The sequence below is a fragment of the Peromyscus eremicus genome, chromosome 8b (genome assembly GCF_949786415.1).
Source record: "Peromyscus eremicus chromosome 8b, PerEre_H2_v1, whole genome shotgun sequence".
Lineage (NCBI taxonomy): Eukaryota > Metazoa > Chordata > Mammalia > Rodentia > Cricetidae > Peromyscus > Peromyscus eremicus.
In genome coordinates, this window is record NC_081424.1 from 29,421,701 (window position 1) to 29,449,397 (window position 27,697).

A 27,697-nucleotide genomic window follows, 5' to 3' on the forward strand; every position below is an offset into this window, starting at 1 on the left:
TGTTTGTAAAACAGTGGAACGTTTTCTGTCTTAGGGATTACACATGAGGTTCTATTGGTCTGGGGAGATGGCTCAGTGGAGACAGTGCTTGCCATACAAGCATGACAAGGGCATAAACCCACTGGGTCTATGTAAAAGTAGGCTAGGCATGGTGGAGAACTGTAGTCTCAGAAATTAGGAAGCGGAGATAGGCAATCCAAAGAGCAAGCTACCTAGCTAGACTAGTCACAATTTGTGATCCCAGAACTAGAGAGAGAGAGACAGACCCTCCCTCAATAAATAAAGTAGATATTAATCAAGTAAGATAACCAGCACCAGTTTCAGGCCATCAAAAATGGTCACACACATACATGTGCATTCACCTGTGCATACATAAATACCAAAACACATATGCACACACACACACACACACACACACACACACACACACACACACACAGTAACACTGAATTACCAAAATTGGTACTTATAATTGGGAAACGTATTTTAGGACAAGCTAGTCCACTATATTCCATGACAATTTAACATCGCTTAGAACAAAGCTAATTATACCTGTACATGTGAATTCATAGTTATATATAAATAAATTCACATATATATTCAAGTAGTACTGAGATTGTACATATGAGTTTATGTGTGTGCGCGCACACACACACTTATAAATAAGTCTGTGTACGTATAATAATATATGCTTGGCTATCGAGAAGGGCTGTACCGCTTATCCCAACAGTAGCTTGCCTCTCTCCTCTTCTTTGCTCTTGGCTCACCCAGTGTTTGGTGTCATGGGGTGGAAAAATCTGGGAGCAGGGCCTTTTTGTCTGTTGGTGAAGAGTGAGCCAACTAGAGTTGAATGGCATAAGGTTGAAATCACTTGAAGTCAGTGATCATTTTACCATCCCCTCTTGGTGTCCCACAGCAATTAGCTTCACATTTGGGGCCAGAATCAGTTTGGAGATGCCTCCTCTGCCAGTCCAGATTCTCAGGGCATCGTTACTATGCACGTTAGTTTCTGGTTCTAATTTTATTTATGTTGTTGACTGTCACCTTCTCCTGTAGCTGCTACTGCAACTACTCTAGAAAAGAAACAGTGCTCAGTTAGCATTATTTAAGGAATGTGAAAGCATACATAGAGGAGCATTTTAAGAAGAGCTTTTATTTGAATACACTATGGCAAGTATTTATATTACTGGAAGCTTAAACGCACGTAATCTCACTAGCAAGTTTGAATGACAGGTGGTTATAAGGAGAGGAGAGGATCAAATAAAGACCCCGAAGTCATGAAACTCATGTAAATTCTCCCGGAAATTAGTGTGTGACCTTGAGGAAGAAAAATTAAGTTTGTCTCAGCCAGCTCATAGGAATCTCTTAAAATTCAGCACAATTATGATAAAAGTACTCTGAAATGTAAGAGCTCGTCAAAGTGAATATATTGTTATTGCTTAATATTTTTCCTGAAAAAAGTATTTCTCTCTGTCAGTGAGCTCAGTTGACTTTATTGCAGCTAGTTTTAACTGACAAGGGAGTATTTTTAAGAATTTAAGATTTATTTTAGAAATGGTTTTAAGGTGTCAGAAGCTTGTCAACCACCTTTGACATGCCTTTATGGTAAACTGATTTAGAATTTTAAAAAATAATTCACTTGGTTTTCCTTTAGTCACTATAGTCCAACAAGGTTGGCAAACTCGGGCTTCCCCTTGGGGTATCTTTCTCCATAAAGATGAGGCAGTTAGAGAATGGACAATGTTGGAAGAACACACAGGTACACAACAGTGAGTTGTCAGAATCCAATTCCTTCTTTCAGTTCTGTAAACAATAACAAATGACAAGTAAGTAGTGGGGCCCATCGGATTTCCATTTATTTGTTTTAATATGTGCCAAGACCTCACGCATGTGGACCCTTCTGTTATGAGCTCTTCTCTCACAAGAGATTTGTCTCTTAGACCCCAAGCTGAGTTCCCACAGCACCCATCAGAACCTCTCCATTTGGATAATGTTTATAAATTCAAGCTTTTCCTGCCTCGACTTTCTCTCTGACCTCACAGATTCATTTAGGCTTTACAATGAGCTGAAATACCTAGCGTGAAGGGTCTAATGGTTCATAATAACTTGGTACTATAGAGAAATGAGAATTATTGGAGCATTACAGGACCACTCGGAGTTATGCCAGAGGGAGGTCACTTTTAAATGGTAGTCACAATGATTGGCACCAAAGTTGGAAAAATATTCCCAAGTCACACCAACTATCAGAAACAGAATGAGACCAGGGCCCAGTTTGTTTAACTTACTGTGATCTCTTTAACTGTTTAGCCTTTAAGCAAGCCTTGACTAAATTGTTTTGTATTATGGAATAGGAAATATTATAGGGAATGCATAATTGGAGTAAGATTAATTGAGGGCAGTTACCTTTAAAATTGTAGAATGATACAGAGTCTAGAATAACTAATCTCACAGAGATCACTCTTATGAGAAGAGGCTGGGAAAGTAATGGGAAGCAGTGGAGAAAGACTTACAGGAGATATGAAGTTGTAGTTAACTGGTACCAAGAATTTCTCACATGATATTATGTAAGGGGTCTGTAGGTAAGAGCAATATATATATTTCTGAAATCTGCAACATGGGACTCTGAAAAATTTTAACATAAAGAAATAATGAAAGATATTTTAAGAGATATATGTCACATGATATAAATGTGTACAAGGCATGCCACAAAACATTATATGGCACCCGTGTGTATAATGATATTATTATATAAATATAAAATTGTATTTTACATAATTTTATATAGCAGATAAAAATAAACTTTTAAAAAGAGCAGTGTAACACAGAGTTCCAAATAGATGAGGACTGGCTCATGGGACAACCAGAAGACATCTACATTGAGTCAGTTGTTGCATGAGAGGAGTTTCTTACCAGGCAAAGAAGTAGCACTAATGCTGAACAGGATGAAGAATAGGCTGATGCTGCCATGTAACTGTGTTGGTTTTCTCACTTGATGTCACACTCTGATACTCTATGGCCCCAAATTGGAACTGTGTTTAAAGACAGGTAAATTTTGGAGCACACTGGGAGATGGGACATAACAAAGCTGGTTTGGTTTGATTTGTGTGATTATAAATCAAGCAGAATGTATGTATTAGGTATTTGGTGAAAGCTTCTGTAAGGATTCTATCCATGTAGCATCATGCCTATGGGTACACATGCACAGCAGCCTGCATGCATGCATGCATGCATGCCCTGTGGCAGCTCGTCTGGATATAGGAAGCCAAACAGCCATGGTGATTCCACTGCTGTCTAAACATCACTCAGGTTTCTCCATGCTGCTTCAGATTCTGAGGGGTATGCTTGGAGAGGAAGAATGTGAAAGTAGGCTTCGTCAGGGCTGCGGAATTCTTGAAAAGCTGCTATGTGTCCACTCTTTTTATTGGTGATCTCAGAGCCTAAACTGTCCAAAGTCAGTTAATAACATGTCACAGGGACACTGCTCTCCATGGGGCTATATTAGTTTCTGTCCTCCGTTGTCCAGACTCTAATTTCTGCCTGGGAGATGAGAATGGCCAGCCTGTACTCTCTTGTCACAACAGTTGTAGAGAAAGAGATGTGAGGATACACTGCTAATGATCTCATGTATGCCTCTTCCTGTCTCCCTAACATCACCACAGCTTTAGTCCAACATGCCATTTAGACCGGAGTCTGGGATTGATCTGTGATGAATGTCCTGTTGGGTACACAGGACCACGCTGTGAGAGGTAAGCATGGACCACATTGCCTTGCAAAATGATTTCTACCTTGGGAGTTATAAAGCCACAGGCATGATCTTCCCCTGCTCCAGAAAAGCTGTGGTGCTCACTGGGGTGAAATAAACTTCCTTATCACACTTGTCACACAAATGCATTCTATTTTTATAGTTTATTTATTCTCTGGAAATTGGTCTATAAATCTCCATTCACTCCGAGGATATCTGATTAATGTTTTAATCTTAAAGGTTAAGCATTAACCTACACTCTTTCTAAAAAAATTGTTGCTCGAGTGGAAAGCTATCATTTTAAGATTTATCTTACTGTCTACCCTTGGCGCCATTTATTTTTCATAATTAGCTTTTTGTCCTTAAAATGTGGCTTAAATTCATAGTTCATAGTTCAGCAAGTGGCCTATAATTTACCATAAATATATTTGAAAGAAAAAAAACAAAGTGCAATTTATTATCATGACTTATATCCCCCTTCTAATCATTCAGAAACTGGTATCTTAATTCCTGTTGAGTTTCTGGACAGCAGGAACATAGAGATTATTTTAGACAATTTCCATAATCATATTTCTTCCTTAAATACCTTTGGAGAAGTATTTCTTGTGTGTGTTCACTCCCAATTTAAAAAGTGATGCAAGCTTCTTCCTTAACGATGTGGACAAACAGAACACCCCTCCCTGTGTTTTTAATGCTGAAAAGTAGTCTCCTCGGTGACCATTGGTGAGGATATGGGTGAGGCAGAGGAAGAGGAACCAGACCATGGACATGGACTGCCTTCCCTCCTCCTCACCAAGGCTAAGGATCAGGACAGCTATTTCTACCCATCTTTTCCTGCCTTCTTGGCAGCCATCACCAGGTCAAACCTTCACCCGGGGAGAACTTGGCCAGCAGCGAGTAGTCTGCACACAGCATGCCAGTAGCAGTTTCCAGCAGTGATAAGTCCCGTTTGTGATTGTGGCAGCATCTGTAAATGAGAAAGGGGAGAACAGACCTGAAATAAGAGGGATTTATTTGAAGTTGAGAAACTGAAGGTCTTTAATTGTGTATTTTTCAAAAGAGGAAAGGCATGTGTTTATGACATTCTAATAGGACAGTATACCATCACTAAACAGAATTATATCAATGTCTAGTACCACCACCACCCCCAGCTCACTACAGGCAATCTTTTTTTAGCAACTGGAAAATGACAGCTGCTCTGTCATACAAGGCTATTAAATCTGCTTATCCAGGTGAGCATAGTCTCTGATGTATTTATACTGCTTTGCTTTGTGCACTGTCCTTTCTACATGTTAGAGAGTTTCTGAGACATCTGCAATTTAACAAGTTACATGATATTTAACAAATATTTATTTTGCAAGCACCATATGTTAGGTACAAGGTAAAACATTGACTGTAAACAGATGTGTTTTTTTTCCATCTTTGTCCTCAAGTAGCTCACAACCTTCTTTAATGGTAAGAATAGTCACATGTGTTCTAGGAAGAATTCTAATTGAATGATGGAAATCAGCAAGGAAAGAAATAGCTGACAGAAAGCATGATGCCCTGTCTAAAATCTGCATTAATCAGATTTAAAAGAGGGTGAGATACATACACTGTGTAGCAAATGGTACATCTTACTTCCAATTTAAATTTGTCAGCCAAAAATAATTTACTAGTATTATTAAAGAGCTAATGAAATGTTCTACTTTCTTTGGGTTAAGATTTTCCTTGAACACTTGGGATTTGCCATTTCAGAGTATTTTTATGAGTCAAAAAAGGCATTGTATGGATCAGAAATATTAATAGAAATATTTTTGAAATGTATTTGTGGACATTGAAGGGAAAGATGACAGAGGTCAGGCTCAGTGAGGGCTAGTGGTTACACTGTATATCTTGTGATCGAAACCACCCTTGTATGCACAACATGACCAAACCCAACATTTTACAACTGAGATGGTGTCTTCCACACTGTCACTATTCCTGTAGGAAGGACTTCCATAATCACTTAAGTTCAGGAGATAGCCATGCACATGGTAATGTTCTAACATTCCCTCTCATTACAGATTCTATTCTTGTTTGAGGTATTATGTTTATGTAACTCATTTAAAATTATAATGGATAATTAAAAAATAGATTAATAATTAGTCATCTATGATAATCATATTTGTAGCCATGTTAGTTAAGTCTTCTAGGTATACATAGTTATATTTCAGATAGATAGGTAGTCTTCAAACACTTCAAAGACCTACAGAATATGGCATTTAAAATGTTTTAAAAATTTAGACTTTCTGGACAGTGAGACATGTCTGCTCCTGACAGCACTGATTTACTTCAGAGAGGAGGATGGGCATCGAAGACACTCCATATGGAGTTTATCTTCACCTTGACAAAAATAGCCATTTGGGCAAGAAACTGTTCTTGCCTGGACTGCCTGATCAACTGGACATGCAGGACCCATACAAAGGTGACCACTGAACTTTGCTTGACAAAATGGTCCTTCAGGTTCCTGCTTTGCAGAGAAAACTGCCAAACATTCTACAGGACACAGAGAAAAATGAATAAGAGACTCTAGGCCTGTGGGCTGAAGACAGATGCCCCAATTTTACAAGAGAACTTTGGATGACTGTCCAGGCTCAGCTGTCTCTGTCTACCCTACAAGACTCCCAAAAGTTGCTTACATCCTTCTCCCATTTCTCAGGCAATGTTATATCCTTCTGAGGTCTTTGATGTGGTTAAAGACTAGATACTTACAATTTTCCTTAGTTATAATAAAAGATAAGTTAGATATAAAACCTTAAACTTACAAATATAAGATAGATAGGATCTCTTCTTTAATATTGTAACTGTAATTCTTGCTTGATAATTGTTTTGTTATATGTAATTTTACTATGTTAAAGTTAAAACCTTCCTTTTTAAGAAAAGAAAAGGGGAAGTGCTGTGGGATGGTCTGTATGTCAAGTGTGTTGCTGATTGGTCAGTAAATAAATCACTGATTGGCCATTGGCTAGGCAGGAAGTATAGGCGGGACAAGGAAAAGAATTCTGGGAAGTGGAAGGCGGAGAGAGAGCCACTGCCAGCCGCCATCAGGACAAGGAAGATGTAAAGTACCGGTAAGCCACAAGCCATGTGGCAAAGTAAAGATTAATAGAAATGGGCTAAATATAAGAGTAAGAGCTAGACAATGACAGGCCTGAGCTAATGGCCAAGGAGTTTAAATAATATAAGAGTTTGTGTGTTTATTTTATAAGTGGGCTCTGGGACTGGCGGGACTTGGTGGCGGGAGCTGGAGAGAAATTCTCCAGCAACAATTCCCTGTAGTGGACAATGAACTTGGCTAGCTCAACACTGACTATATATATGCAGACTTAAATCTTCTGCTTTTATTTTATGATATAAATGTGTCAAAAGGACATGAATTATAACTTATGTTATCTATTTCAATTCATTTCCTTTCTGAGACTCCAGTCTTCTATGGGAGTTGTGATGACTTAGATGCATGGAATGGACAATTAGACTTTTCCTCCCTTCTCTTTGGCAAGCCACCTTGAATTAAAGTTCTAGCCAGTTACAGTTAAAGGTGTTTGTGTGCATGTACATGTGGTAGGTGAGTGTCTGTGGCTATGCATATTTCAGAAAAATGGACACACAGTGTGGTTAACTAGTGCTGAATAATTCATCCAAGTAGTTTCCAACTGACCTCTTCCTTTCCCTGGTCCTCACAATTAGCTTTCCCTTTAGATATTTCTACTATCTCCCTCTTTTTCCCACTATTAGAGGAATAATAACTGCTCAGGAACCATTCACCTTCCTTCAGTCTAACACTGGGAACCGACAGCATCTATATCTTCATTTGTCACTTTCTGACTCAGCCCCATTCCTTTTAAATAATACATTTATTTACTCTCTGAAATTTTATGGAACATATTTTAATCATATTCATACCTCTCCCTCAGCCCCTTCCAGATTCTTTCCCACTTTCATACTCACTCAACTTCATCCCTCCCCCATTTAAAGAAATAGACACGCACACACAACACAAACAAACAAGCCCACAAACCCCAAAACGCAGAGTCCAGTTTTTTGGGGTGACTACCTTTTGAGTGTGGTTAATACACAAGATGTCACTCCTTTGTCAAATAAACAACTTTCCCTCTTCCAGCAGCAATCAAATGCCAATAGTCCCTTAGCCAGAGCAGGACTTGCACTTAATCCCCATCTCTCCTCCTCTCTCCTGAGGAATCATCCAATTTTTGTTGTTTGGGCAAGAATTACAAGAAGTGAGAAGCTAATGGAAACCACAACCCAAGTCTAGGAATTCCTGCTTTCTTACCTGTCAGATTCCTTTACTGGGGCATATAGTACAAGATGGATTTGTTCCTTAGATAGAGGGAATGAAAAATACAAGCAAAGCGGCCAACCAACAAAACTAGGGAATGTAATGACAATCGTAAATACAACAAAGTATCAGACTATTAATGATGTTCTTTGAGACGCCATTTGCTAGCTGCAGCTTGCAAACCCTCATGTCGTTTCTTTGCTGAGGAAGAGTTTCACAGATAAAATAGAGTTAGGCTATCGAGAAGACATTTGTCATGTCGCTTTGTTAAGATTCTAGGCTGTTAGTATTTAGAAAAGCAAAGAGAAACGGCACTGGGACAGGCATAAAGGGATCAAGTGAGCACTGGACGACAAAGAAAAATTGAAATAAAGCACACAACGCTAATTAAGTGCCAGTGACTCTTGATCAGGTACACTGACTTTCGGCATCTGTAGCTTCAGCAACGCATGACACAACAGAGACCCTGGGAAATACCATGACCCATTAACTAAGAGAATTCTACAGGACAAGGTAAAACAACGGTGTGATCATGGATTCCTTAAAGCCCATCTCCTCCCCAGCTGGCAAATACTAAGAACTCGCTAGTAGAAAAGAGAGAAGCCCAAAGCGTACTCACAGGTAACCATTGAAAACATGGATGGTAATTGACTCCAAAGGCTTAACATTTTGAAAATTCACCACATTTCAATTTAAATTTTAAATTAAATTTAAGTTTGAATTTAACTTAATTTTAAATAATTTAAATTTAAAATTTGCCAAATTTTAACCACAAGATTCACATTAGATATAAATGAAGTTCCTTTTTTTTTTTTTTACTTCAACTCCAAAAAACCATTGAGATATTCTCTACTTCAGTGAGGTCTTAATCTGGACCAAGTACACTCACTCTCAATTACAATGCTGCAGACATTTTCTGCCCAAGTCTCAATCTTCAGTCCTTAGGTCTTGGCAGCAGAGAGACACTTATTCCTTCTTAATAATCCTGTCACAGTCAGAATTGTGACAGCCGAGGTTTTTAGAGGCTGCTCATGTGATTGTGCACTTGGAGCAAGAGTGGTTGGCACTTGGACCTAGCATCAGATTTTGTGCCCAAGAACCACTTCTTGCCAGTGTAGGCTCGGTGCGGCGCTCAGGTGTCCGGTTAGGCCGGCTGCCCCTGCACTGCTTTCAGGTTGGCAAAGGAAACTTGTGGGCTCGCCAGCTAGCCTAGTATCTAGCTGAATGAGAAGTAGTAAGGATACAGCACCATAGCCCAGGCAAACCCATTAGACTACTGCTGATGCACTTCTCTCCGCAAGATGACTACAGTCCTTCCGCGTTTGGACCAGGCATTAGTACCTGTTCAGTAACTGACATTCAGCTCCACATCCTGAAAAGGTCTTTGATGATTCTGTACATTGATTCTAACACTTATGCATCTCTAGTTGTTCTGTGGTTAGATTTTTAAATGTATATTTCTTGGACCTAGACAGTAGAATAATAGTATGCCTTATTTATATTAGTGTGATGTCAAATAGCTCTGTTGATTTCTCTCCTTTTCTATTTAAGTCTTTTTTTTTTTAGGAAGATAGAAGATGCGAAATTAGGTCAAAGATGATAACCAAAAATTGCATTAAAAGTCCCATCGGTTCTATTATATTTTTTTTCCTATTATTGTTGGTCTCTACCTCTGCCATTCATCCTCATTCACATTTCCCCTCCTACAATAAATGATATTGTTCACAAAGTATCAGCTACAGAACTGTTGTGGAGCCTGAATTCACATTTACATTTAAAGGTTCTTTTATCAAACAATTATGATTTGACTTGAGAAATACGAAAATTACAAATACGAAAAGGAATAGTCAACACGTCTCCATATCTTACAAAGAACCCTACAAACTGGATTTCACGATCTTCACTGTCGTTCCCCATGAAAGTGAGAGGGCTGGAGATTTTACATTATAATTAGTTTGGGTAAAGCGAAAATCTGGGCAACCTACAGGGATATACTATTGACTAACAGTAATTGCTGTTATTAGTAATAAACATATAGTATGATACTATCTACCATTAGGATATGTTTTAATCCCTAATGGGACCTCTTTAGCTCTTTTTAAAGTCTAATATATACACCCATACATCAGTAATAAACACTAAATGGTTAAATGTTTAAGGGGTTGCTCACATGTGGCTGTGCACTTGGAGGAGGAAAGAGTCCTAATTCAATCATGTCGTATATGAATTGTCATGTATATTCACATTTTCTTTATATGTGTCCTGAAAGAAAAATTGCAGGTACATGTTTAATTATTCTTTTTCATTATATTTTTCTGCATATATATTTTAAGTCCAGGAGAATATGGGACTTAATAATTGGTACATTTGTTAAAAATAATCTAATGCTTCATTACATAATTCCATCTCTCCTGAGGTCAATAAGACATTTTGGAAGAAGCAAGATCAAAGTACAAGGTTTTTGTTGGCTTTGATAATGATTGGTATACAACCTATTATTCTAATTGGCCAAAGGCAATCTTAGGAGAAGTAAAATGAGATGTGAGCATGTGTGGATATGATCATAATAGGTAAAGATCAAATAGGGTAAAAATCAGGTTAAAATTCAAAGTTATCTTCTAATTTATTAAAAGAAAAACTCCAGAAGGAATTGTGAGGAAATTTTATGCACCACGATGCTATTTCATGGTCTATAATAGAGAATTAATAAATAATTATTGGCAATAATAGTAGCAATATTCTTCTAATCTCTGAATATACAGCTTTCATAATTTTATAAACCATTTTTTGGATAGAATTAAAACACCTCTTAAAAGATTATGATAAAACCTCAAACCTGCAACATTACATTCCCACTTAACAGAGCTTCTATAAAATGATCAGTGTATCGGTATCAAATGAACAACTTTGACCTAGTCATGTGATTAATGCATTCTCCTGTCCCATGTTGTAGTTAACACGTTTATGTTTCCAATGGTAGAGTGTCTCTCTCTAAGATGTTTCCTTGTTTGAGCAGGAAAGCATAAGCACTATATGCCATGAAGTTATTATATTCTCGTACAGTGCTCGTGCTCTCTCTCAGTCTTGACCTTTGCTGCAAAGTATTTTATTTGATAAGATGCCACAGATAACAGAGGTAGAGTGGCCACAACCTTCCAATGCTCTTTCATTTCTTCTTTGATACAAAGCATGAGAAAATGTAACTGAGGGGACCAAGCCAAATTGAGATAGGAAATCTCGGCATTCATACCATTGAGCAACATTTTAAAACATGTACATCAGGGAAAAATGGGTAACATAACTCATAAATAGTTTCTATGCCCCAGTTTATAAATGATAAACATGTTGTTTTTCAAATAAATGTACAGTTTGGAATTGGTTTTTAATTTTATGATGACCTAGAATTCTCTGGTAGGAATTTGGGTCACACAAGTCAGCCCCACCCTATAGCACAATGGTGTAATAGCCATGCCTCTCTGCTTATATTTCTCCTGAATGAAGACTCTTTATTGAAAAGCAGCCTCTTAATCTATATGTAAATGTTCACAAATCCTTTACTAATTCAGAGATACCCAGAACTCCTACCCAAGCGACAATATTATTTTCTGAGTCACAATTCCCTTCAATAAATGTTGAGTTTGCATTTGTTTCCTTGTAACAAGCTCTTGCTGTAAGAACAGCAGCAATGAAAATATGAACCTTATATATGTGGACAGAAAATGGCCAATTGGAGTTGGAGACATATGATTTGTTATATTATAAAGGCTTTGCAGTGTGGACTTAGATTCCTTCATAATGCCAGCCACAGATTTCTTATTATGCTTTGGTTCCATCTTCAATGTCAGTGACAAGATTTTTATTTTATTTTTTGCTGACATCTAATTATATGAGTGGAGCTGGCAGATTTCATCTTGTATCTTTACCACAGTTAGAGAAAAGTATTTTTTTAATCACTCTGCATTTGAGAAAAGGAGTGCTTAAGAGGAAAATCCATTATCCTGGCAGAGGAATATAAAGGACATGTAAACATTGAGTGGGGTGAGTTTCATGAGTCCTGCTCCCCCACCCCAGCCCATGCACACACACACTAAAATCTCACTGTTGGAAATTATTACCTTAGGTGTGCAGAAGGCTATTTTGGACAACCTTCCATACCTGGAGGATCATGTCAGCCATGCCAATGCAATGACAACCTTGACTTCTCCATCCCTGGCAGCTGTGACAGCTTGTCTGGCTCGTGTCTGATATGTAAGCCAGGTACAACAGGCCGGTACTGTGAGCTCTGTGCTGATGGATATTTTGGAGATGCAGTTGATGCAAAGAACTGTCAACGTAAGTCCTGAACTATTGATGTCCCTGACAGAATTGATGTATGATACCTCAAAGAAGATGATGAGTTCTTGAGTGGGGATTGGAAACTAGGAAATTATCTGTAATACACAGATGATGGATGTCCGGTGAAGACACAAAGTCTGCATGTTCCAAAATATTTCTTTGTAGTAATGAACAGAATAAACCTCTTAAAATGTATTTGTATTGCAAAATGTTAATTTTCAAGTTATACATATTTATGCTTACATAAGCAATGAAATTTTAGAAATGAATTTAAATCTGTAACAGAAAAGAAGAATTTAGAAATGACACAGTTTATTTGGCCTTTTTCATTAGTATCAACTTAATCATTTGATGAAAACAAATTCATCTGTCCATATTATTACATGGTACTTACCAGCCAGTGTTAGTTTTTGCTTTCATAAGAAGGCTACAGAAATATAAGTTTTGCATTTCATAACAAGTGTAAGAACATGACAAGGATTTTACACACTGGTATCTGATAGTTGTGGGATTAATTCTTGTGCCAGAATTATTTGTAGAGTGCTACTCAAAGGTTTGGGGCAATTTGGTATAACGTATTCCTCCTCTAATCTTTTTCTCCTTAGCTATACAACACAGTGTTATATGGAATACAGTCTTACACTACAATTGTTTTATAACAACACAATATGCAAAAGAGAGTTAAGTCCAAAAGTATGAATCCCCATCAGCGTTCTGGTGTTTATTGGCAGTTATCCACTTCCCTGATATAATCTTTAGGAAGAGACCTATAAGACCAATAATAGTTCATTTCTGCTGAATTAATGTAAGCAGAGACTTGATGCTGAGGTGGGTCCCAGGACCTGCGGAATTGCAGACACCACAGGAAACCCTGCCTGTTATCTCTGGTGTAAACAGCAGTGACCCTACTTCAGGAAGAGACGTTTCTCTCCTCAATTGAGGAACTGAGTGTTAGCTTTTTGCCCTTTCAGAATGACTATTTGTTAAGTTAAACAAATCCCTCTCTGGAGTAACTGGCATTTGTTAAAATCACAAATTGGCTTTCTAAACAAAATTTCCCACAAGACCAGAGTGACTTTAAACACTATACAACTTGGCATTTCTGTGAAATATCAAGGAACACAAGAATGTCTTATGGTCACATGGGATACCTGGGAGATTTAGTCTCTAACTATGGGACTCTAGGAATGGTTACTCATATCCAAAGGGTCATAAGTTTTCTGTGTGGATTAATGGATGTAGCACATACAGGAGGTGTGGTGAGCTCTGGATGATGGAGATACCTTCCATTGTCGGTCTTTGCAAGTGGTCCCTGCGGTAGTTGTATTGGCGGCTCACTAATTCTGGGTCTAGTTATCCATTTCATAACTTCTTTTTATGTCTTCTAATAACTCCCTCCACCAAGCTAAGGACATTCCATTCATTTTATTATGATCCGTGCATGAATTCCTATGAGAACAGAAAAACATAAAAACAGCCACAATGAAAAAAAAAAAAAAAAGAATCATCATCAGTTTGTGTAACACTTGCCATGAAATATAGGTTTGGTTATGATTTTTAAGGTTCTTGAGCATATAATTTGATTTAAAGTCTATAAAGTATTTTAGTGAATATTTTTATGTTTTTCAGGGTGATAATATCTCCTCTATGCATAAAGAGTAATCCCTCATTGAATTCATAACCGGGTGCTAAGCACTATAATCACAGAATTCAGAAGGCTGAGGCAGGAGGATCACAGATCTAGGTCAGCCTGACCTACACAATGGGAGCATCTTAAAGAACACACACACACACACACACACACACACACACACACACGTTTCCAAATAAAACAGTACTTTATTTTTCTCAAGATAATTTTTATGAATATCTCTCTAGTATAAAGGAATGAATATCTTTATTTGTCCTATTTCTCTATAGATCCTTACAAAATCTATTGCTTTTGTTATTTTTAGATGTTATCTTTAGACATTAATCAGTTACCATCATCTTCGTGGTAAATTTAATTTTGTAGTTTCTACTTTTAAAACAGGGAGTTAGTGATTCTAAATAATTTGAAATTTGCAAAGCTTATGTATTATGCAAACAAGAAATTTATGTAAAGTTGCAATACGCAGAACAATTCTCATAGCCACTTGAAAGTGATTTTTTTTTTTTTTTTTGGTTTTTCGAAACAGGGTTTCTCTGTGTAGTTTTGCGCCTTTCCTGGAACTCCCTTTGTAGTCCATGCTGGCCTCGAACTCACAGAGATCCGCCTGCCTCTGCCTCCCGAGTGCTGGGATTAAAGGTGTGCGCCAGCACCGCCCGGCGAAAGTGAATTTTTAATGATGGTATATTTTCTCATCTTGTTCTTATACTGTAGTTATAGACTATCCTTGGGCTCTTGACTGAGAAGAAGGAGTGGTCAATTGACTGGTCTGGTTTCTTAATGGCCTCAAGTTAGTAGACACTGAAGGCCAAACTTTGATGAAAGAGGGCCAAGCAAATTTTAGAAAAATGGTTAAGAGAAATAGAACCAGGAGCCAAATGAGCAGAATAATATCAGAAGATGACAGAGTAGATATTTTAATATATTTATAGGCTGTGATGTTGTACCATACTTGCCAAAGCCATGTATGAATAAATCCATGTCATCTTCTACTCACAATTTTATTCTGGTATCAGTGCTATTATGGATACCATTAAAAATATGCTTGTCATAAGCAGAGTCAGCCATTAATTACTACCTCTATCAGAGAAATAAAACAGATTTTAGAGTTATTCAGTTATTAAATGTTTCAGAATAACTTTATAAAATGCTTCTAATGCAAAAGTGATAAAAGAATAACTAAAGCCAGCATTTCCTCCACCTTTGGAGATGGAATAAAAATTTGTAAAATTAAAGTGAGTTTCAGCAATTATAATATTACATTCCTAATAGATTTAAAGTCATGTTTCTGTTTTCTTATGTGCTTTTATAGCACAAAGGTGATATATAATCATTTAAATTCATTTTTATTGGAGTTTAGTACAAAAACTGCACATAGTAAATAAACATCATACTGAAAAATGTTTTGTTAAAAATGACATTAATGCTATGTCAAGAGGACTATTGATATTGAAAATTTCTCAAAATTGCTTCAGCCTTCCAGGGTTATGTATTTCATATATGCGATTATAACAAGTAGATGTTACCCCAATGTGTCTATGAATGGGGTTCAATAGCATTGAGCCAGGAAACAGGGGACTCCAATGGCTCAAACAGATTCTTGGACATGCCATAACACTTACTAAGCATGTGGCATCATATACGTTATTGCTTCTTTGTACTTCCTTATCTTCAGTCTCAAGATTATAGTAACAATTGTATTAGTATTTTATTAGTGTGACATGCCAAGCATGTGCTCTACAATAGGTAGAGATGTTGCAGAGATTATGTAATAGAATGTCTGAAAGAGTACTCAGCAAATTAAAGACATCCTAATACTGAAGTCAGGTGTTGATATTCCCATAGGCTACAGTTTTCTTTAACAACTCCCATACAGATTTGCAGCACTTCAAATCTTGGATTTTTAGGTTAGTGATGTTTAACCACAGAAGTCTATGCAAAATATTCCAAGACTTAAGAAATATCTCATGTCTGAGATGCTTCTGAACACAAGCATTTCAGATAAGAGCTACTCAACCCTTATTTGGAATTTGGAGAACCGTATTCTCATTTGCCATGTGTCTTGTCTTTGCAGCCTGCCATTGTAACACCAATGGCTCCTTCTCAGAGATTTGTCACACTAGAACTGGGCAGTGTGAATGCAGACCCAATGTGCAAGGGAGGCGCTGTGATGAGTGCAAGGTAAGGACCACCCTCACCTGCTTTCGATGATGGAGTTCAAACATATATTGAACAGAGGGATCAGAATTATTTACTTCTGAAAATGGAATATCTATACTCAGTGAAGCATTTTCTCAACTAGAATAAAATTTGCTGTACATTGCAGTTGACCTGTGAAGCATTTTCTCAACTAGAACAAAATTTGCAGTACATTGCAGTTGACCTGTGTTCCTACATGCAAATTTGTATAATTGCTGTAATTGAAGTATTTACTCAACAGACAGCATAGATTTAATTCTAGTCTGTAAGGAGTAAAATAATTTACCTTGGGGGAGGTTAAAATGTGCAACTCCTTTTGCTTCCAACCAAAGTGACAAGTTCTTTCGCTTAAAGGTTAGTTTCAGTGAATAAACATTCAACTTCGTGAAAAATTTCAATATAGTTTTAGGAATATTAGGAATGGCTAAAATGAAATATCCCATCCATTTGAATGTTGTTTTCAGTATCTGTGTACCATGATGGCCCTGCCCTGTGTTGAGGTTCCTTCATGAGACAGCCTCTCAATTTTGGCTCATGTCACATAGATACATTTTATTCACAACAAGCAAGTAATTTTCAGATGTCATACTGGCCTTTAGTAGAAAGTTTAAAAATATCCCTGATTCTACCTCTTGAATAATACCGTATGCTCAATTCTGCTTTGTTTCCTTGTTTTTCCTTCTGTTGGGTTTTAAAGCTCAGTACGTGGTGGGACTCAGCGAAGCGACTCTGTGAGCTATGTGACTGCAGTCCCCTGGGCTCCGTGTCACCACAGTGTGATATGACGGGAAGATGTATCTGTAAATCAGGCTTTGTAGGGAAACAGTGCAGCCTCAGCAGGCAGGTGCACCATCCCGAGGAGCAGCCACACAGAGCGCAGCGGGTGCTGGGGTCTCCTCGGAGGTGGGGTTCCAGCGGTTCCAGCGGGTGCCCCAGGGGAACCTATCGGACCCCTGTGCCGGTAGGCACTGCATGGCTGTGTGGGCATGCTGTGTTCCTGGGCTGTAGCTGAAGTGGCTTGGAAACCTCTTACCAAATAATTTTGGTCATTAAGTGTGCAAACTGGTCGCTAAGTGTGCAAATTGCAAATGCAGAAATTATACAATGCCTGACTAAAGCCTTGCCTCTTAAAAAATGGTGATTTTATGCTTTTAAAAATGCATTCAAGTGCATAAATTTCCATTAAGCATGGCTATGGGGTTGGAGAGATGGCTCAGCAGTTAAGAGCATTGGCTGCTCTTCCAGAGGAAGCAGGTTTGGTTCCCAACACCTAGCTCACAATCATCTGCAACTCCAGCTCTTGAGAATCCAACACCCTCATCTGGCCTCTGTAGGCCCCAGGCACCAATGTGGTGCACACACATACACGCATGCAAATGACTCATACACATAAAATAAAATATTTTTGAAAGCATGTCTATGGACAAACCAAATAAAAATTTAGTTGCAAGGAGCTCAAGGTAACAAAAGTGACTTTTTCTGGAGAATTAAGAGCATTGAAGTAACAAAAGCCTAATATTTCATTTTAACAAAGGTTTTACTCATGTACACTCCAAACACAAGGAACACACACTCCCTCTTTAAGTGCACAACAGCCACAAAGTAAGGAAAACTTTCACTTTCAACAATGTCTTCCCTATTGGGTAGCTCACAGCCAGCTACCTGTAACCATGGTTCTAGGGCATCTAACACCCTCTTCTGGAATCCCCAGCATTTGCACTCATGTGCATGTACACACACACAAAGGCAGACACATCCACACAGAGACACACACACAAGCACATGCACACACTCACACAGATACAGATACACACACACACACACACACACACACACACACACACACTTAAAAATAAATCTTAAAAACAAAGTGCAGACTCTGAAGCCATGCCGACTAATTCGGGATACGGATTGCCCGAGTGTCTCGGTGGGAACTTCAGATTCCACTTTTCTGTGCCTGTGCACAAAACAGGTGGTAGGTACAGCTATCTGAGAGGGTTGTCCTGGGAATTCAGATTTGTTAGAGTTGGAGAGCAGGGCTTGGCACATAGGAAGCAACATGTAACGACTAGATTTTGTTACCGCCCCAAGTGAGAGTTACCTACAGGAGCCATCAGGCTTCTGGTGAGGACTGGAAGGGAACTCTTTCTTGTATTTGGGTTTCCATGGAATCTAATTACAGACTTTGTTCCTTAGATTTATTTATTAGAGAGGTTTTCTTTGAAATTTGGAATTGATTTTTGAGTACCAAATATATTAAAATTTTATTATTCTATTAGGAAGTTTGGTAGCTTTATTTGAACTACAATATATAAATATTAGAAAACTGTTGTAGTAACAGTTCGTTTTATATATTTCCTTACATAATCAACTTTGGAATTTTTTGATGACAACTGTGATTTAGAAATCCATTTTAGATTTGTTTGATTTGTCCATTAAAGAAAAGTGTATATCTATCCATATATATGCATATTTGCTAAATGTGGACAATTCAGGAAATAAAGATGATTGTACTTTCCTGTCTTTGCAGTCAGGGTTAGTATATGAAGAAAGTTAAAATACAGTGAGAAATGGAAAATTTTACAGCTATAATCAAATATTTTTTAAAAATTTAAATATAGTAGGCCAGTGAGATGGCTTAGGGGTAAAAGTGTCTGCTGTACAAGCCTGAAGCCCTGAGTTCCAGCCTTGAGTCCACAGTGGGAGGAGAGAACCAGCTCTTGAAAGCTGTTCTTCTACTTGCATGGGACACATGCTCTCACTAGAAATGTACATCATACACTCAACACTCACAACCATAGTATATAAAATTTAAATCTCTGCTTTGCTCCCAAAAAACCTGAAGTGCATTATCATCTAGACTCTTTTGGAATCCAAGTGTTTCTGTGTGTGTGTGTGTGTGTGTGTGTGTGTGTGTGTGTGTGTGTGTGTTTCTGAGTGTATGTGTCTGGGTGTGTGTGTATGTATGTGTGGCTGTGTGTGTGTATCTGGATGGATGTTTGTGTGTCTATGTGTGTGTGTCTGTGTGTGTGTGTTTTTTTTCTGAGTGTGTGTGTCTGGGTGTGTATGTGTGTGTGGCTGTGTGTGTGTATCTGGATGGATGTGTGTGTATGTGTGTGTCATTGTACATTATGTAGTTAAAATCACAGTCTAGATAATGTGTGTGCTGCTTTTTAGAATTTTTATGTGGTGTTGGATCATAAACGTATTCCTATCATTAAAACCGCTTCAAAATAGATTTTACTTAATTGCTTCTCATTTGATAGCATGAATGTACTATAATTTAATTTATTCAGTACCTTCTCTAACAGTGAAGGTTCGAGTGTCACCATAATTACATGCTATGATAAACAATTTGTAATGAGCATGCTTGTTATTTAGTCATTGTTCTAATATCTGCTAATGTCTCTAAGGTTAAGGATTTTACATTAAAATGATTATTATGAGTAAAATCTGTTAAAATTTTACTTTATATGTATAGGTGAATTTAATTACAAAAGTATTCATTGTTGTCGATGCTTACCTACTTTCTACTTTAAAATGATGAAATCTGAATTATAAATAGAACTTAAAATACAGCCAGCAGTAAAAATTAACAATTATCACGTTCAATCAACTCATTGTACATTTTAAACAATACAACTATTCTTAGCTAGTCATATTAAGTCTAATTCTCATTATAATTTTAATTTCTCAAATTTATTTCTAATACTGCTAACAATAATATTAAAAATATAATGAAGCTTATTCATTTCTCTTTGGGTGATTCCCAATAAATGGCAAGATTAATTTTTACCAAGAAGTAATTATGAAGTCTAATTTTCCAAAATACAAATTATTTTGACAAAGAAGTAATTACGGAGAGTAATTTTCCATATTAAAATGCCATAATAATGTGACATACTTTATATTTATAAAAGAAAGTGGTATGCTTTAAGTATGATACACAGTTCTCATTTTTCTAGTAGCAAGGATGATTCCTGAATCCGCCAGTGTTTTTAATCATAGGTACTCTGGGTCTGGTAACATGTATTTCAAGAACGTCTTCACAGCTAGTAATATACAGCTGGGTGAGAAGATGATGTGGTTACAGGTAGATACCGGATCTAAAGTTTCAAACTTGGTTGAAAGGCCTGGCCTTACCTTTCTAATCTAGTGCATTGACCTTTTCTCACTGAGTTTTGATGACTAGAATGCTGATCAATGATACTGAAAGCATTTTAGCCAAGCATAGGTAGTTCATGACATCTGAAAGCAAGCAGTTTAGTATATTAACAGTAAAGTGAGTAAATTTTTTTTTTTTTTTTTTGGTTTTTTGAGACAGGGTTTCTCTGTGTAGCTTTGCGCCTTTCCTGTAACTCACTCTGTAGTCCAGGCTGGCCTCGAACTCACAGAGATCCGCCTGGCTCTGCCTCCCGAGTGTTGGGATTAAAGGCGTGCACCACCACCACCCAGCGTGAATAAAACTTTTAAATTAAAACCAACAAAGTAATGCAGAATCTACTTCACATTACTATTAGAACCAAGGAAGATCATAGAAAGGCTTATGAAACTATAAAAGAAAACGTAGTGTCTATTTTGATAATTAATTTTGATGAGATTTCTAAGTAACTGTACTTTTCACTTTGTCAACATTTACCCACTAAACAATAGACAGTTGTCAATGCCACCAGAGAGCCTGGTGACCCACGGGTTCCTCACTGCACACTGGTCTCTAGATTTTATGCTTCTTGTTTCAGGATGAGCTCATTTGCTGAGATGTACACATTTTCTTTTCTTTTCCTCACCAGCCTGAAACCTTTGGCCTGCAATTGGGAAGGGGATGTGTCCCCTGCAACTGTAATTCTTTTGGGTCTAAATCATTTGACTGTGAAGAGAGTGGGCAGTGCTGGTGCCAACCTGGAGTAGCAGGAAAGAAATGTGACCGCTGTGCCCATGGCTACTTCAACTTCCAAGAAGGAGGCTGTACAGGTCTGTAAATGAGACTCACACCCTATGCATTCATTCTCGAATTTTATACTCCTGCCTCTTGTAACAGCTTGTTCTGTTAAAGGAAATGCATGTTGAAAACAAATATGTGATGCAGAATATTTAGAGTAATGAATATGTTAATTTGTAATAATGAACCAATAGCACAGTTGGAAACTCTGCCCTGCATGTAACTATGCTTGCAAGTCTTGAGCAACCATCACCAGATCCTGATGCAGATGGGTCCTTTTGTGTGTGCCCTCCATTCCCATGACTTCTACAAGTTGAAAAATCAAGTGTTCAGGGTTTTTGGTGCCACTGTTGTCTGAGTCCCCCTTTCAAACTAAGATGTCTCAACTTCTCCTGCCACATAATAGACACAAGAATTGAGGAAGGTTCTTGTTCTGTTTTGTTTTGTTTTGTTTTGTTTTGTGGTGCAAAAAAAAAAAAAACATGCTTGTTTCAAAGCTGCCTTAGAAGGCTTTTCATTCTGGGAGAGAAACAAGTTGGATCTTGATATTTAGTTCATAGGAAAATGCAGGTTATAGTTTCTAACATGATTCCCTGAAAGAGTATTTGTCCTATGTCCAGCCAGAGATTTCACACTGATCTTGAACTAAACACACACACACACACACACACACACACACACACACACACACACACACACATTAATCAATCAATTAGCACACTAGGAGTGAAATTAAAGATTGAAATTAGCTTTGATTTATATATCACTAATTTAGAATTGATGGCATTCCAACAACCACAAAAATGAGTTGTGCTTTTGTTTACTAAGTTTTTTGACCGACAGCTATTACCTCTGTATTGTGCTTTCAGCACCATGGCAAGATTTTAAAATGTCATTTTTGACTAGTGTAGCAAATTTATGCAAGAATCAAAATAATATTTTAAAGTATTTAAGGTACCAGTATCTTTCAGAGCATGTCCTGAATTATAAGCCTATGGTTTTCATCAGAAAGAAAGTCATTTTGAGGCATTTGTGATGTGATAGAGATCTTCTAAGACCTGTGTGATCTCTAAGCTAATATCTGTAAGTACTAAAAATTATAAAGAACCACTTAAAAATATTCTGATCTTTAAGTGCAATTCTCATTAATATTTTAACATGATATGAATTAATGCAGAGCTATCTAAGCTAGGGATTCTGTTGCTGTGATAAAGCATCATGACCAAAAGCAACTTGTAGAAGAAAGGGCTTATTTCATCTTACAATACTTACGTCTCACCCCATGACTAAGAGAAGTTGGGACAGGAGCTCAAGGCAGGAATCAGGAGGCAGGAGCTGATGCATAGGTCATGGAGAAGTATTGCTTAGTGGTTTGATCCCCATGGCCTGCTCAGCCTGCTGTCCTATACAACTGAGGACCACCAGACTAGGGATGGTAACATCCAAGGTTAGATGGGCCCACCCTCATCAATCATCAATCAAGAAAATTCCCCACATTCTTTTGGAGGCATTTTCTCAGTTGAGATTCTCTCTTCCCAAATAGTTTTACCTTGTGTCAAATTGACAAAAAAAACTGTCCAGCTCAGGTTCTATTGTATATTCAATGCATTCTACTAGCAAAAGTTGGTAGGCCCTCTGCACAAATGTTATAGTTGTATAGTTTGGTCTTCTTGTGGGGCTCCTAACAGTGGGAACAGGAGCTGTCTCTGATTCTGTTACCTGTTTCAGGGACCCTTTCCTCCTACTGAGTTGCCTCATCCAGCCTTAATAGGAGAGGGGGTGCCTAGTCTTATTGCAACTTCATATGCCATGGTTGGCTGATACACATGGGAGGCCTGCCCTTTTCTGAAGAGAAAGGAGGAGGAGTGGATGAAGTGGGGGGAGAGGGAAGGTTGGGGGAGGGAATAGGAAGAGAAGAGGGAGAGAGGGAAAAATTGGACTGGGTTAGGAATTAATTAATTATTTCATAAAAATTCAAGAAAAGAGTATTCCTCACACCAAATAGCCTATATGTATCTAGTGGCTCCATCAATAACTAGTTTTATGACCTTGAATGTGTGATTTGACTATGATTTCTCCCTGAAAAACTCATCTTTTACCTTAGGCTATCAATAGTATCTATGTCATGAGAATTTGTTGGAATTCCCTGTGTTAATAATGGCTTTAGAGTAATGGCTGACTAGCAGTATTGTGAGTTTCTTACCATCATCTTTATTAATAGTTTTAGTTGTAGTACACATTGTGTTTTGAGAGGGAAAAATCATTCATTGCTCAAGTTTTCCTGTCTTACGATTACACTGAAATTCTATATAGAGAGTTTCTATTTCCAAGTAATGATTCAAACTGTCTCAACATGTTTCTTAGTACATAAATTTAAACATAATGCTATTTTTCTTCTTAATGAATGTCATGTATAAATAAATCTATCATCACAGCATTAGCAAAAACAATAACAATAGCAAAGACAATAACCACTGGCATTTATTTGGCACTTATTCTATGTCAGGCATGGTCTAAATGTTCACAGCTGGTATGAAACACTTTGAGTAATGATAATTATGACCCCTTAAAATTTAATTTAATCAAATACCTCAATAAGACTCAATTAAAATGATTTAACCATCAGCTAACCAGTTAAAAGCTTTCCTACAACGTTGATCTTCAATTTGAATTCAAGTATTTGTTTTTGGTTTTTTTTTTTTTTTTTTTTTTTTTTTTGTTTTTTGTTTTTTTTTTTTTTGTTTGTTTTTTTTGTTTTGTTTTGTTTTTTCGAGATAGGGTTTCTCTGTGTAGCTTTGCGCCTTTCCTGGAACTAGCTTTGTAGACCAGGCTGGCCTTGAACTCACAGAGATCCGCCTGCCTCTACCTCCCGAGTGCTGGGATTAAAGGCGTGCGCCACCACCGCCCGGCTGAATTCAAGTATTTGGTATTTATTTTCTTGCAATAATTTTTTTAAATCAAATGCTGTGCTTAACTGTATTCTTACCAGTTGGATCAAGTCTACACACTAAGCGGCATGCATCACTTCTCATGGTTGGCTTTGAAGGTCTTCTGAAACCCAATTCTTACATTCTTTGAGAACATACAATAAGTAGGAAATTCATACTTTTATAATTCATTTATAGTGAGGAAAAAACTTTTGAAATTAAAATACTAAATCGAATCATAAGGAAATTAGAAATAACTCTACTTTGAAAGTTTTATAATGGAATTATTTTTTAATATATATAAAACTGAGATATACTGTTATTTGTAACTATATGCATGATATACTGGATTTAAAATGTTGGGGTTGTTGGTTTTATTGAAAATCAAAGTCATTATCAGAAAGAAAAAAGTTAACTTTTACAGCAAAGAAAAGTATTCATAAGCTTGAAATAAATACATGAAATAAATATGACCTAAATCCCCTTTAGACCGTAGAAACCTGACTCCACCCCTACTCAGCAGGAAACAGCCTGATGAACATGGCCTCCCTTTCTCTTTGTAGTTCCTCAGGGTCTAGAATAAAGAGCTGATGACCTACAAGCCTCTAGTGAGCCAAGAAACTCTGAACAGGAAAGTCATTTGCTGACAGCATCTGCAGGTAGTTAGGGAGCTCCTGACAAAAAAGACAACATACCAAGTTCCTTTGGGATTTACAACTTTAAGGATGCTGTGGAACAGACCATAGATGGATCTTCCACCTCAAAGTGCCTTTTTCTGCTCTAAAGAACCCCAAGCTCCCTAGACCTCAACATACAAGAACCCACTGCCCCAGAGAGACTGCAGCCCCTCAGTTTTCTCACTAAGGAACAACTGGCTTATAAAAATCAATTAATAAAATAAATACATGAACAAAAATATTAGACTTTATAGTATTTGGATAGAAAATAATTAGTTAAGAATTTGGTAACAGATGTCCTCTCATTGAAATTTAATAGAAAAACTGAAAAATTTGAAATTACTAAATGAAATGCAACATTTATTGACACAACACTTTTGTGAAATATACTGTACTATGGTATAAATAACTAAGTATGTACATCCTCTCCTCAACAAGGATCCTTCAACATAGTATCAAAAAATGGAAAGAACAAATCAAGGCATTAGAATTAAAAATGTTATATCAAATTTTACCTTTCTTTGACCCATCTTTGCTTTCTCTCTTTCCCATGTGAAGCTTGTGACTGTTCTCATCTGGGAAACAATTGTGACCCCAAAACTGGCCAATGCATTTGCCCTCCCAATACCATTGGAGAAAGATGTTCTGAGTGTGTTCCCAACACGTGGGGCCACAGCATTGTCACTGGCTGTAAGGTAAGTGGATCGCTGTTGTCATCCGATCATTTTCTTATAGAGTTTTCATTCAGTTGAGGTCTGTAACTGTGCATTTCAACCCAGTATCACACATCACAAAATAATATAGAATTATCAAGGATGGTCTCAAAGACACTGGCCATTATTTTCCACTTTACCGTGGCAGACACATTTATTAGTTGAGCTCATGATGCCTACAAAATAGAGGAAAAGGGAAAATAAATCTATAATAAAACTCCAAATAACTATTCCATTCTTAGACATAAGAAAATTCATCTGTGAAATAAAAGGGACTGAAAAGTTAATTTGCCAATATCCTGTTAAAACTGTGCCAAATTAACATGGTTTTAATTTTCAAGAGGTGATTAAAAGGAATCCGAGGAGTCACATTAACTACCGTTAGTTTGAAAAATCCTCTTTTCCCCTATGGATAGACCACAGAAAATGTCAAAACAAGACTCGCTCTTAGCATCAGCAGTGAAGAATCACCCATGAGAGTGCTATAGAAATATTCATGAACGATGCCACAGGCCAGGACCCTGTGGTTTCAGTGAGGTTGTAGGGTGGGCTGCAGGTGTAGACACCTTAAGCTTATCTGAACCCACTGATTTGGAGGTAACAAGGGAGAAGCCCCCAGGACATCAAGGCCCTATTCTGGACAACAAAGAAGAGGACATACCCTTATTCCTGTAGGAATCACAGGGAAAGGAGGAACTTCAAGAAGGGGAGGGGGCGTTCAGGGCTTGTTTGGTTCTCTGTTGTTTAGTTTTTTTGTCAAAAACTAATTAAATGAGATGAAAAGTCCTTATTTAAAGTGCAGTGAGCCTTGACCAACAATTGCAATAAATTAACCATCCCTTGTGCCTCTTGGAAATCAGCCTCCTTCACCCCTCCTGGTACTATTGTGTTGAGTTTAGTGATTCTTCATCTTTATGAGAATAGGATAATACTCTCTATTGCTTCCTTTTTCTTGACGTGAGGAGAGAGAATTTGATTTACCTTCCATCACGTAGGGTTATGCTTTTAAAGTTCATTCATCATATGGCAAACATCAGAAGTTTGTTCTATTTAGTTGCTTAATAACATTGCATTGTATACTCTGCTGTAACATGTTTATCTGTTTACATTTGATAGGCAGTTTGGAACATTCATTAATAACTTTGCTGTAAACATGAGTGTGAAAGTCAGTAGTATATTCATAAACCGTAAATTTTAATTTCTCTTAAGAATACTCCACATCTTTGCCAATACTGACAATTCTGACTATTTTAATTTTAATTATTTAGTTGGTTATGTATTCCTTTCTTTTGCAATCTTTAGTGCTAAACAATGGTGAGAAATGGTTTGCTTATTTGACTAGCTGTTTGCCACTATGTATATTCTACTAGGAAGTTGTTACAAATCTTTTGCACACTTTCATTCTGAGAATATTTTCTATTAATAAAAATAATTAGTAAAGGTTTTTGTGTATTCTAAATGCACATTCTTTAGAATTTACGGGAGCAAACACACACACACACACACACACACACACACACACACACACACATACACACACAGACCAAGAATACAACTTACTTTTTACTTATATCTTCATCTAATTTTTATATGTATGAACAAGTGTTTTGTATCATTTCTTTTCTGGATCCTATTTCTTATATTTTGCCTTGGAAGAATCTGCTGGCGTAAGTCTAAAGATTTCTTTCCAGTGGTTTCTTTATAAAATTTAATAATTTTGGCTCTTAAATTTAGGTTCACATTCCATATTTAATATCAATTTTTATCTAGTTTGAGATAATCAAATTCACTTTGTTATGGCTGTCCAATTTTTCCAACATCATTTGTTGAAAAGACTCCCTTCCCATTGAATTAACATGGTTCCTTTATTAAAGTTGTTGTTCTCATATTCATGATTTTTGGACACTTCTGTTTTCTTATATAATTGTGTGAATAGTACAATGTTTTCATTACCATGGTTTTTCTAGCAAGCTTTATTTCTCATTGCCAGTATTTTGGGGAGACTTTAGGTAAAATACATGGTATATTTTTTTGTATTCCCTTACACTGTTTATTCTCTGATCATTTGGACCCTTGTGAAGCTTGCATTTATGTTTTTATAGGGAAAGTTAAAAAAAACAGAACTTAAATCTAGGGCGAGTGAGCTTCCCTCTGACGCTTCTGATAGCCCAGTTCATTGTTGAATTTCTCCCATCTTGT

The 27,697-nt window shown here is 37.2% G+C and overlaps 1 protein-coding gene across 1 annotated transcript in view; it reads left to right on the forward strand.

Annotated features, from left to right (window-relative positions):
* Positions 1-27,697, forward strand: part of Lama2 (laminin subunit alpha 2) — a 581,125-nt gene that overhangs the window by 353,975 nt on the left and 199,453 nt on the right. Inside the window, exons 18-22 of the mRNA XM_059272617.1 lie at positions 3,660-3,746; positions 12,181-12,392; positions 16,118-16,224; positions 21,033-21,213; positions 25,344-25,480. Coding sequence (XP_059128600.1) covers positions 3,660-3,746; positions 12,181-12,392; positions 16,118-16,224; positions 21,033-21,213; positions 25,344-25,480 — 724 coding nt within the window. The remainder of the gene's footprint in view (positions 1-3,659; positions 3,747-12,180; positions 12,393-16,117; positions 16,225-21,032; positions 21,214-25,343; positions 25,481-27,697) is intronic.